Here is a 13,283-nt window from a genome sequence, read left to right on the forward strand (position 1 = left end):
GATACGTGAAAACCTGCTTCCCTTGCCTCCTCGGAGGAAACGCTGAATATAAAACCAATAACATGTGAAATAGTGAAACAACATTACTGCTCTTATTCTGGATTCCACACTCAATCATCTGGTTTACAAGCTAATTTGGGCCTAAGAGGGAAGCTGTCTTCTCCATACCTTGGTTCAACTGACACCCACAGCTGACCAAACAGACCTGCTGCATTTAGCCTTGCGCCTTTTGCAGTTAGTATGAAAGAGTTGTAGCTGGAAGTTGCTTCATTTGCATTAAAATGTCTAAATTAATAATATTAATATAACTTGCTTATTATGGTGGGACTTTATTATTGTAGTGGGAAAGTGAACATTCGGCATTCGCAGCCCATTTTGTTTCCGTAATGTAAGGATATACAAAGAGAAAAAATGTCAAATTAAGTCACTTTACATGTGGAGCAAAATGACTACAAATCTTTTTTTTCTTTGGAATAATGTGCAGTGTTGAATTGTTCATATTAAGCTCAATTTTGATCTCATGTTGACTACATGAATTTTAAATGAATTTTGCAATCTCTTTTTTTGCCTCAGTCGGAATCTAGGATGTTTATTGGTTTGGAGAAGGAGTCTTCCTCGCCCACGGAGAAGCTGGCAAGAAAAGAATCGCTTAAGGTATGATGTGCTTCCCACTCAAGGCAGAGTTCCTGACCCAGTTTCTCCAAACGACAGCTTGTTTGCGGTGTCAACAGGTGGACGGCACAGAACCTGCGTACAGGCGCTTCCTCTATAAGCAGAGGAAATACTAAAATATTTATTAAAATATCGAATCCACCTTTTCATCTGGCCTGTTTTTCATCTTGTTACTTTGAAGTTTGAACAGCTTCAAATGTTATGAAAACTTTGCATGTGGCTAGGGTTAGGGCGTTTCGTGTCATTTTGGGATGGATATTTGGTTGCTAACAACTAGCGTTTAAATATTCAAAACATCAGCCTGACTACCGTTTGAGCTAGAAAATTCAAATTTCACAGAAACATCTCACTAGGAACACATTTGCATCAATTAAGGACTCATATGTTCTGTTATGGAAATGTTTTTGGTATTTTTTATTTTTGGTGAAACCTTTAAAAATATTGAACCTTTAATGAACCATTCAGTGCAGTGTTGTTACTGTTAACTACAAATATCATACCCATTTTTGTTCATTTAAATAAAATAAATGATAAGTATTTGATGATGAAACTAAAAAAAAAACATTAAAAAAAAATTGGAAATGTTGCAACTAAATTGTAAAATTACTAAAGCTGAAACAAAAATAAAGCTAAATAAAAAATCTAAAACTAATAAAAAGAGCACATAAAGTATATTATTATCAGTCTTGTCGATGTTATTACTGAAATAACAATGGTCCAGTGAAACTATTTATTTGATTTGATTTTTTATTATGTTTTCATCTTTGGCAATAGCTTTTGTAAAAAATATAATAGATTTGTTTAGTTTTCATGAATCTAGAAATTAAAATGTAAGACCGTCAGTGCAGCTCCATAGACTCCAATGTTAATTTTGGGTTATTATTTTACAAAAACAAAAAATGAGTGATGTTTGCATTTTTCACAATCTAAAATAAAAACATTAAAATAGAGTATTTTGTAAACACAATCAATCTGCAATGCTATAAAAATCAACCACACAAAATACCCAAACTCTATCAGGCTTATAAGAAATCAACAAATTGTTCAACGGAGAGATTTTCCAGAACACAAAGCAAAACTTCTAAAGTCCATTTTACCTATTTCTTATTAGTAGCTCCAAATTAGGTTCCACTCATTTCTGCTTACAGCTGTATCTTTTGTTGGTTTGTAGCTCTTTAGTATTGTGTATGGTGCACTCTAGTGTCCAACAAGGCTTTTAGACATTTGAAATGCCGCCCACTTGCGCCCCCTAGCTGATGTTTGAGCAATGCATTAAACCATAACCTTTTATATTGTAGGTTCAGAAAAAGAACTATCGACAGGAAAAGAAGAGGGTTGCCAATGAACTGTTCAGTGCATTTAAGGATCCAAGTGTGGTTATTATGTCCAACTGGCTAAAGGTTAGTAAACCTCTTTTGTTTTCATTCTAACAATGAATCATTTCGCAATAGCTTTAAGATGTAAGTTCTTGGGTGTATCAGATTCGAGGAACATTGAAGAGCTGGACGAAATTATGGTGCATCCTGAAGCCTGGCATTCTCCTGATATACAAGACGCCCGGTTCGGATCACTGGGTGGGAACGATTCTTCTCAATGCATGCAAACTCATCGAAAGACCCTCAAAGAAGGACGGATTCTGCTTCAAACTCTACCATCCGCTGGATAAGTCCATATGGGCCATGAAGGTTAGACAGGAACATCTTTAAGAACATGTTTTTTTTTATCTTATTGTTGGGATTGATTGTCTTTGTTTTTATTTTCAGGGTCCTAAAGGAGAAACCGTTGGTTCCATCACACAACCCTTGCCTAGTAATTACCTGATCTTCAGGGCAGCATCTGAATCTGATGGTGAGCATAGGAGTTTCTCTTCTGTAAATCTGCCTTCTCAATATGGAGACCACCTGAGGGCTATACAGCCTAATGTCGTTTGCTCCAGGACGCTGTTGGATGGACGCTCTGGAACTGGCTCTCAGCTGCTCCAGCCTGTCCAAGATGACGGGGAAGAGCTGCAGGGATGGAGATCTGAGCAGCTCCTCTGAGTCCTCACACATACTACAGCTGCTGCAGTGCTCGCCTCTCACAGACCAGGACGTCCTGCAGTGAGTATTTCCCAGCTGTCTGATCTCTACATCACCAAACTGTTTTCAGCGTGTCACTTGACAAGTGACTTAAAAAAGAATGTAATATTCAAAGATCATTTTTGGCTCCAAAACTATTCATATTAGATACAGTCATATTTTTCGGCACCAAAGCTAATAGCATGAACTATGAAATCGATGTAGTCATTATTCTCAATCAATTTCTGCCACCTAAAGTATTCGCATTCAAATTCACTGGTCAAACTCCATTTGAGCTTAATTTTGATCAAATGTCAGTAATATAATGACACATGCAAGTGTCTGACAATATATAAAGCCACAATATCAACTTGTACAGTGACATTTTTGGAGGTTTTTCAGATTTTTGGAGAATAGTTATTAGTACCAAAAATATTTGCGCAACCTACATATGACTAAAGTAATTCTGCAACAATTTTGAGGCAAATATTTATTATTTTATAAAAGGAAACAAAAAAACAATAATAATGTACCCTCCAAATAAAATGCCCAATTATTGCTAAATGATACAAATATGAAATACACCAAAACTACTACAATATGACTACATTGACAAAAAATATGAAATATTCTTAAAGGGTTAGTTCACCCAAAAATGAAAATTCTGTCATTAATTACTTACCCTCATGTCGTTCGACACCCGTCAGACCTCCGTTCATCTTCGGAACAGAAATGAAGATATTTTAGTTGAAATCTGATGGCTCTGAAAGGCCTCCATTGACACAATGGCACGGTTCACTCTCAAGACCCTTAAAAGGTACTAAAGACGTCGTTACAAAGTCCATCTCACTACAGTGGTTCTACAATAACTTTATGAATCGGCGACAATAGTTTTTGTGCGCAAAAAAACCCTAAATAACGACTTACATAGTGATGACGATTTCAAAACAAGGCATCATGAAGCTACAAAGCGGTATGAATCAGCGAGTCGATTCAGCAGTTTGAATCGCCAAATTTCAGCAGTTTGGCGGTTTGACACACGATCCGAATCATGATTCGGCTTGCTGATTCATAACGCTTGGAAGCTTCATGATGCCTTGTTTTGAAATCGTCATCACTATGTAAGTCGTTATTTAGGGTTTTTTTGCGCACAAAAACTATTGTCGCCGATTCATAAAGTTATTGTAGAACCACTGTAGTGAGATGGACTTTGTAACGACGTCTTTAGTACCTTTTAAGGGTCTTGAGAGTGAACCGTGCCATTGAGCCAATGGAGGACTGTCAGAGCCATCAGATTTCAACTAAAATATCTTCATTTCTTCATTTAAGGTCTTACGGGTGTCGAACGACATGAGGGTAAGTAATTAATGACAGAATTTTCATTTTTGGCCACATTTTTGTTTCTTTAAAAAATTGGATTCTGCAATTAACCATGAAAGAAAGAAATAGCTGCAAGCAGCAATTAAGGGGCCAAGCACCACAGGCAGAATGAGGAGCTAAAAATCAAGGCAGTGAACATTAGACCAAATGCAAAAAAAATTAAAAATGGAGATGATTTTAAGCAAAATGGTTGAAAGCCCATCAATACAATCACTTGTAATGTGACAAAATTGCTTATTACTTTTGACCAAAAGGTGGCACTGACATAAAATTGGTCTGATGTGGTTAGTGTGTGGAGTCGATATGTCATATCTTTCCAGAGATACAGCCTCAGATAGTTCGGCATTATGCCTTCAAATCAAGTATGTGGCGTATTAAAATGTTATCTATCAACACAAAATCCATAACTTTTTGTTATAGTCTGAAGATTATCTGACTCGAATTTAGTGGAAATTAGACAAAGGGTCAAGGAGTTTCAAAAAGTAATTTAAGGAAATAAATGAACAATTATTGCAGGAGAATATTTTGGATTTGCCATTTAAAGGCGTTCACAAATCTTCTCTTGTATGTTGGGCTCATTACTTAGTCACCATTACATTTTTTTTTAGGATCCCCATTTTCTGTGACACCATGCAGGATATACGTCTCTTTCATCTCCCAATAGTTTTTGTCTATCTATAAAATGCTAACAATTATGGAATAGCTTTTGTACATTTTAAACCTATGTTATAATCAGCCACCTTCAGAGTGTGTTACTGCAACAGTTATCTACTACTGCTCTTTTGAAACCTTTAATGCACACTTTATGGACATTAGATAACCTCCAAAGTCAATATTAAATCCTTTGTTCTTTCTCTATGTCAGCCAGGGGCTACGGAAATAAAAGTGGTGGATCTATTTGCAAACAGTGTTTTAATCAAAATAAACTCAGGATTACACCTCTTAGGCTCTAGGAAATAAAATACAATACACAGTAGGGCTGTGCAATTAATCGAATTTCGATTTCGATTTCGATTTTGCCTCCCAACGATCACCAAAATAGTACAATCGAGAAAAAACGATTATTTTGCCTTGCGTTCTGAATGAAACGCGCATGCGCTCATCCGCCCCTCCCGAAGCCACAAACTTTCTCAGATCGGGAGTCTCGTGTGCATATCATCCGCTGGAATTTAAAAACTCGGCGCGAGTAAAGATGGCAGAAGGAGGGCAGTTACAGCAGCGTTTGGTGAGCAAAAAAGGCAAAACCAACTCCGTTGTCTGGGAACAGTTTGGCTTCGAGGAATCAGATGACGAGCAGAAACATGTTACGTGCAAGATTTGCTACATGGTAGTGGCTGCAACGCAAGGGAACACCACGAATTTGTTTAACCACTTGAAAATTAAACACAGAGTGACCTATGACAATCTAATAAAGAAACAAAAACTGACGAGAGCAGGGGTGCCGTGTAAACGTCCTTTTTTCCCCTCATATTTTTCAAATAATTCTCTCTTTGTAAACTTTGTTCAATGCATGCGAGTGCTGTCGTATGTTTGAATATGACCAGTCGTTTTCACCGTCATCACCCGGGTTTAGTGACAGAAGACGCGAATGAGAAGCCGCGCGCGCTGTGAGGAAATGTATCTCTGTGCTCATCCGAGAGCGCGCACACGTCTCTCAGCGCGCAAATATGAGTTCTCTTTCAAGTCTTGCTCTTGAACGGACAAACTCACACAAAACGTATGTCAACATGTCCATCTTGATGAGTATCCTAGCAGACATAGTCTGTATATGCCTTAAGTGAACTTTATACAGTCGAGAAAGACGACGCATATCCGATCCGGATTGAATAGCTTTTGTAAGTTTAATAGGATTCATCTTTAATTTATGCACTCAAATATGCAGTTATTTTACATTTGAGACATTTCTGTACCTGAAAACTAATGTTAGACGTACCTGAAAAGCATATCTAGCCGAACCATATTGTTGATCTTATTTATTTGTGATTATCATTTTTACGTGAATACTTTTATACTTTGATTTGAATATATGTTATATTATTTATTTTAATAGTTCAAAAAGTACAACAAATGTTACAATTTCAATTGAATCGTTGAAAGGTGTATTTTTAATAAATACAACACATTCCCAAAGTCATGTGAAATAATCGTGTTACATAATCGTGATTTCAATATTGACCAAAATAATCGTGATTATGATTTTTTCCATAATCGAGCAGCCCTAATACACAGAACAACCAAAATAAAGGCAAGAACTGACAAAGAACAACTGAAAATGAGGATAATCAAACACCAGGGACTAAACAAGATAATTAACTAGACACAGGTGAGACACATAGGGCAAATCAAAATGGAAACAGAAGAGCACGGACAAAATAAACACAGGAAACTGAACTGAGAAGAGTGCAAAACTCGAAGTCCAACTGAACCAAAACACAGATCAGACATGAGATTACAGCACCCCCCCTCCTCCCCCAATCAAAAAGGGGTGTCCACATGTCTTTAAACAACAGTCCAACAGAGGAGGGCGGGTAGGGGCTTAGGATGAGCATGCAAACTGGTAAACGTTACAACCCAAGAAGAGTGAAAAGCCAGGGAGGAGATGACTATGGGAGGATCCAGGGAGGAGATGACAGTGGGAGCCAGGAAGTGACCCCAAACAGTACTTCCAGGATGAAGAACCTTGGTGGAGCTGATTGAGGGAGGAGCCATGGTGGAGCCATGGTAGAAATGCCAGGCGTAACCAGATGGACAACTGACAGAGGTGGAGCCGGTGAGCCAAAGAGACCGGGTGACACTGAATATTCAAGCCGTTGTGAGGAGCAGTTGAGGTGTAGCCAAAGTGCTGGAGGACTGAGGTGAAGCCAGAAGGAAAGAGGAGCACAATGGAGCTGAAGGTGTGGAGGGCTGAGGTGCAGACAAAGGCCCGGAAGTCAAGATAGAGCCGAAGGGACGAGGAAGCCCTGTGTAGCCTAAGGATGATAATCCCAGGTGGAGCTGAGTGAGCGAGGAGCCAAGGTGGAGTCGATTGGTCAACAAACCTAGGTGGAGTGAGGTGCTTAGATGTTTAAGGTGGAGCCAGAGAGCCGACACACCAGGGGGGGAACCTGTGAACAGGAAACCCAAGGTGGATCCAAGCTGATGAGTGGAGCCTGTGAAGAAGTCCAAGGTCTGAATGGAGCCAGCGGAGACAGGGCCAAAACACTCTAGGTAACACAGGCAGAGGGTTACGAGACTGCCTCCTTGGCCGTGACAGGGCAGGAAGGGAATTCAAAAACATCCTCCTTGGCCGATACAGTACAGGCTAAGAGTTAAAAATGGTCTCCTTGGCCGATACGAGACAGGGAGAGGAGGTGGAAGTGGGAGACATGGTGGGAGCATCATAAACCATACTGATATAGTGCTTGGCGAAGATACAGACTTGGTGCTCAGCTTACCCTCAGTGGCGGGAGTATGGGCGGGGCTCCGCATTATGCCTTTGTACTCCACAAGGATGCCCACTTGGATGGACGGTGTTGCCGGCTCATGCACCTGGTCAGACCTCCCATTGGGCTCTGGGGCAAAGATAGGCTCAGGCTTCGGGTCTGCCATGGGGTTCATGTCGTGGGCTCAGGCTTACAGCACATGATGGTCATGGTCGGTGGCCTCTGGCGATTTGAGATCCTCCTCACTCTCAGGGATGTAAGGGGATCCTCATTGGAAAAATACCCAGTCCAAATAATCCTGGAAGGTCCCTTGAGGTCCATCTCAGGGCAGGTGTGCTTTCGTCGGAAAAACATGCTGGGGCTGTTGTCATCGTAATGGATAAGAGGGACCAGATCTGCACATGCTCCACGTGGGACATATCCCCTTGGGAGAGGAGGATTTAAACTGCTGCTAGATCCATTTTTTTTCTGGTCACTTCTTCTATCACCCAGGTGTTGCAAAATGCACAAAGAAATTATGGATCTATTTGCAAGCAGTTTTTTAATTAAAATCAACTCAATATTACACCTCTTTGGCTCTAGGAAATAAAAAACAATATACAGAACAATCAAGTAACAACAAGAACTGACAAAGAACAACTGAAAATTAGGTGTCCAGGTGCTGGTCATATAATTAGAATATCATCAAAAAGTTTATTTATTTCACTAATTCCGTTCAAAAAGTGAAACTTGTATATTATATTCATTAATTTCACACAGACTGATATATTTCAAACATTTATTTATTTTAATTTTGATGATTATAACAGACAACTAAGGAAAATCCCAAATTCAGTATCTCAGAAAATTTGAATATTGTGAAAAGGTTCAATATTGAAGACACCTGGTGCCACACTCTAATCAGCTGATTAACTCAAAACACCTGCAAAGGCCTTTAAATTGCACAAGGAGGGCAAGACACAAAAGGTCATTGGAAAAGAGGCTGACTGTTCACAGAGCTCTGTGTCCAAGCACATTAATAGAGAGGCGAAGGGAAGGAAAAGATGTGGTAGAAAAAAGTGTACACTACAAGCAATAGGGATAACCGCACCCTGGAGAGGATTATGAATCAAAACCCATTCAAAAATGTGGGGGAGATTCACAAAGAGTGGACTGCAGCTGGAGTCAGTGCATCAAGAACGACTACGAACAGACGTATGCAAGACATGAGTTTCAGCTGTCGCATTCCTTGTGTCAAGCCACTCTTGAACCTCAGACAGCGTCAGAAGCGTCTCGCCTCGGCTAAAGACAAAAAGGAAAAAAAGTGGTCCAAAGTTATGTTCTCTGATGAAAGTAAATTTTGCATTTCTTTTGGAGATCAGGGTCCCAGAGTCTGGAGGAAGAGATGAGAGGCACACAATCCCCGTTGCTTGAGGTGCAGTGTAAAGTTTCCACAGTCAGTGATGGTTTGGGGTGCCATGTCATCTGCTGGTGTTGGTCCACTGTGTTTTCTGAGGTCCAAGGTCAACACAGCCGTATACCAGGAAGTTTTAGAGCACTTCATGCTTCCTACTGCTGACCAACTTTATGGAGATGCAGAATTCATTTTCCAACAGGACTTGGCACCTGCACACAGTGCCAAAGCAACCAGTACCTGGTTTAAGGACCATGGTATCCCTGTTCTTAATTGGCCAGCAAACTCGCCTTACCTCAACCCCATAGAAAATCTATGTGGTATTGTGAAGAGGAAGATGCGATATGCCAGACCCAACAATGCAGAAGAGCTGAAGGCCACTATCAGAGCAACCTGGGCTCTCATAACACCTGAGCAGTGCCACAGACTGATCGACTCCATGCCACGCCGCATTGCTGCAGTAATTCAGGCAAAAGGAGACCCAACTAAGTATTGAGTGCTGTACATGCTCATACTTTTCATGTTCATACTTTTCAGTTGGCCAAGATTTCTAAAAATCCTTTCTTTGTATTGGTCTTAAGTAATATTCTAATTTTACGAGATACTGAATTTGGGATTTTCCTTTGTTGTCAGTTATAATCATGAAAATTAAAAGAAATAAACATTTAAAATATATCAGTCTGTGTGTAATGAATGAATGAATATAATATACAAGTTTCACTTTTTTAATGGAATTAGTGAAAAAAATCGACTTTTTGATGATATTCTAATTATATGACCAGCACCTGTATATCTAGTATACAGCTAGAGAAACACTAGGGACTAAACGAGATAATTAGCTAGACACAGGTGAGACACATTAGGGTAAATCAAAAACCATCGCAACAGATGAGCATGAACAAAGAAAACCGGAAACTGAACTGAGAACAGTGCAAAACTCAAAGTCCAACTGAAGCAAAACACAAACACAGATCAGACGTGACACTAATTAATCAGTACACTTGGTTACAGCAAATATACCATACCAAATATCTCTTAGTAATCTCTTAATCTCATCTCTCCAATCTCTACATTTCTTCGCTAACATCTACAGCAGAAGCTGTATTTTTATTTTCTTTGATAAGCTGACAATGACGACGTTGTCAAGTCAAGTTAGTTGCTGGCACGTATGTTTCTCTTTTTTGCCATCTGTCTATGTTCCTATTTAGGTTACTAATTAGAGCACACCTATTTTGCATTGAGTTTGTTATCTTGTGTATTTAAGACCTTAATTTCTCTGTGTTCATTGTCTAGTGTTGAACGTGTTTCAGTACACGCTGTTGTTTTGTTCCTTTTTGTTATATTGTGGAATGAAAAGCTAATGCTACTATTTATTCGTCATCCTTTACGGACCAGTCTGTGACAGAACATTAAACCACTAAAAGAAGAAAATGGATTTTGCAACAAAACTCATCGACTTAGCCCGTGAGAATTTCTCTATCTTGGAGTACTCTGCCCACTTTAGTCAACTGGCTGCAAGATCCAACTTTGATGATGAGACAATAAAATATCTTTACTGGATGGGGGCAACCTATTAAAGCCCCCTTGAGTTAACAGACTTGAGTTCTCCAGGTTCCTGGGAAAAGGAACCTGGAGAGAGGTGATCCTCTGTTGTCTGTAGTGCGCATACGGCCACTGCAGAGCCTGAGCACTACCCCACGGCAGAAAAGGCCACCGCAGAGCTGGAGACCATGCTGATGCCCACCACGGACCCTGAGGCAATGTCAATGCTCCCAACGGAGCTATAGCTTGAAGCCACATCTGTCCTGGAGCCGAGTGTCGCCGCCCGATCCACAGGTTTGTGTGGCGACTTCTACATATGAGCTGATGGGAAATGGAGAGCTTGAAGATGATGACAGACTTTCTCCGCTGATTCCGCCCAGCCCAAAGCCTTCAATACCACTGTACCTGCCCAGCTTAAAGCCCTCATCACTGTCGATTATGGTCTGCTCAAAGACTGTTTCACCGCTGGTCCTGTCAGGCTCAAAGACTGTTTCAATGCTGGTCCTGTCCAGCACAAATGTTTCACCGCTGGTCCTGTCCAGCTCAAAGACTGTTTCAACGCTGGTCCTGTCCAGCTCAAAGACTGTTTCACCGCTGGTCCTGTTGGCCTCAAAGACTGTTTCAACGCTGGTCCTGTCGGGCTCAAAGACTGTTTCAACGCTGGTCCTGTCGGGCTCAAAGACTGTTTCACCGCTGGTCCTGTCCAGCTCAAAGACTGTTTCAACGCTGGTCCTGTTGGGCTCAAATGTTTCACTGCTGGTCCTGTCCAGCTCAAATGTTTCACCACTGGTCCTGTCCAGCTCAAAGACTGTTTCAACACTGGTCCTGTCGGGCTCAAAGACTGTTTCAATGCTGGTCCTGTCCAGCTCAAATGTTTCACCACTGGTCCTGTCCAGCTCAAAGACTGTTTCAACACTGGTCCTGTCCAGCTCAAAGACTGTTTCACTGCTGGTCCTGTCCAGCTCAAAGACTGTTTCATCGCTGTTCCTGTCCAGCTCAAAAACTGTTTCACTGCTGGTCCTGTCCAGCTCAAAGACTGTTTCATCGCTGGTCCTGTCCAGCTCAAAGACGGTTTCACTGCTGGTCCTGTCCAGCTCAAAGACTGTTTCATCGCTGGTCCTGTCCAGCTCAAAGACTGTTTCAATGATGGTCCTGTCCAGCTCAAAGACTGTTTCATCGCTGGTCCTGTCCAGCTCAAAGACTGTTTCAACGCTGGTCCTGTCCAGCTCAAAGACTGTTTCAACGCTGGTCCTGTCCAGCTCAAAGACTGTTTCAACGCTGGTCCTGTCAGGCTCAAAGACTGTTTCAATGCTGGTCCTGTTGGGCTCAAAGCCTGTTTCATCGCTGGTACTGTCAGGCTCAAAGCCTGTTTCAACGCTGGTCCTGTCCAGCTCAAAGACTGTTTCAATGCTGGTCCTGTCGGGCTCAAAGACTGTTTCAATGCTGGTCCTGTTGGGCTCAAAGACTGTTTCACTGCTGGTCCTGTCCAGCTCAAATGTTTCACCACTGGTCCTGTCCAGCTCAAAGACTGTTTCAACACTGGTCCTGTCCAGCTCAAAGACTGTTTCATCGCTGGTCCTGTCGGGCTCAAAGACTGTTTCACTGCTGGTCCTGTCCAGCTCAAAGACTGTTTCATCGCTGGTCCTTTCCAGCTCAAAGACGGTTTCATCGCTGGTCCTTTCCAGCTCAAAGACGGTTTCAACACTGGTCCTGTCCAGCTCAAAGACTGTTTCAACACTGGTCCTGTCCAGCTCAAAGACTGTTTCATAGCTGGTCCTGTCCAGCTCAAATGTTTCACCGCTGGTCCTGTCCAGCTCAAAGACTGTTTCAACGCTGGTCCTGTCAGGCTCAAAGACTGTTTCACTGCTGGTCCTGTCCGGCTCAAAGACTGTTTCAACGCTGGTCCTCTCCAGCTCAAAGACTGTTTCAATGCTGGTCCTGTCGGGCTCAAAGACTGTTTCAACGCTGGTCCTTTCCAGCTCAAACACTGTTTCAACGCTGGTCCTGTCAGGCTCAAAGACTGTTTCACCGCTGGTCCTGTCGGGCTCAAAGACTGTTTCAATGCTGGTCCTGTCCAGCTCAAATGTTTCACCACTGGTCCTGTCCAGCTCAAAGACTGTTTCAATGCTGGTCCTGTCCAGCTCAAATGTTTCATCACTGGTCCTGTCCAGCTCAAAGACTGTTTCAACGCTGGTCCTGTCGGGCTCAAAGACTGTTTCACTGCTGGTCCTGTCCAGCTCAAAGACTGTTTCAATGCTGGTCCTGTCGGGCTCAAAGACTGTTTCAATGCTGGTCCTGTCGGGCTCAAAGACTGTTTCAACGCTGTTCCTTTCCAGCTCAAAGACTGTTTCAACGCTGGTCCTGTCAGGCTCAAAGACTGTTTCAACGCTGGTCCTGTCAGGCTCAAAGACTGTTTCAACGCTGGTCCTGTCGGGCTCAAGGACTGTTTCACTGCTGGTCCTGTCCAGCTCAAAGACTGTTTCAATGCTGGTCCTGTCGGGCTCAAAGACCGTTTCAACGCTGTTCCTTTCCAGCTCAAAGACTGTTTCAACGCCTGTCCTGTCAGGCTCAAAGACTGTTTCAACGCTGGTCCTGTCAGGCTCAAAGACTGTTTCAACGCTGGTCCTGTCCAGCTCAAAGACTGTTTCAATGCTGGTCCTGTCGGGCTCAAAGACTGTTTCAATGCTGGTCCTGTTGGGCTCAAAGACTGTTTCACTGCTGGTCCTGTCCAGCTCAAATGTTTCACCACTGGTCCTGTCCAGCTCAAAGACTGTTTCAACACTGGTCCTGTCGGGCTCAAAGACTGTTTCACTGCTG

The 13,283-nt window shown here is 42.0% G+C and overlaps 1 protein-coding gene across 4 annotated transcripts in view; it reads left to right on the plus strand.

Annotated features, from left to right (window-relative positions):
* The window catches only part of osbpl5 (oxysterol binding protein-like 5), an 89,483-nt gene that overhangs the window by 44,784 nt on the left and 31,416 nt on the right, over nt 1-13,283 (plus strand). For all 4 annotated transcript variants that reach the window (XM_079809870.1, XM_079809869.1, XM_079809868.1 and 1 more), the window contains exons 4-8: nt 574-654; nt 1,971-2,072; nt 2,154-2,357; nt 2,436-2,520; nt 2,609-2,771. In XM_079809870.1, coding sequence (XP_079665996.1) covers nt 574-654; nt 1,971-2,072; nt 2,154-2,357; nt 2,436-2,520; nt 2,609-2,771 — 635 coding nt within the window. The remainder of the gene's footprint in view (nt 1-573; nt 655-1,970; nt 2,073-2,153; nt 2,358-2,435; nt 2,521-2,608; nt 2,772-13,283) is intronic.

The sequence above is a fragment of the Gobio gobio genome (genome assembly GCF_949357685.1).
Source record: "Gobio gobio genome assembly, chromosome: 25".
NCBI classification, from domain to species: Eukaryota; Metazoa; Chordata; class Actinopteri; order Cypriniformes; family Gobionidae; genus Gobio; species Gobio gobio.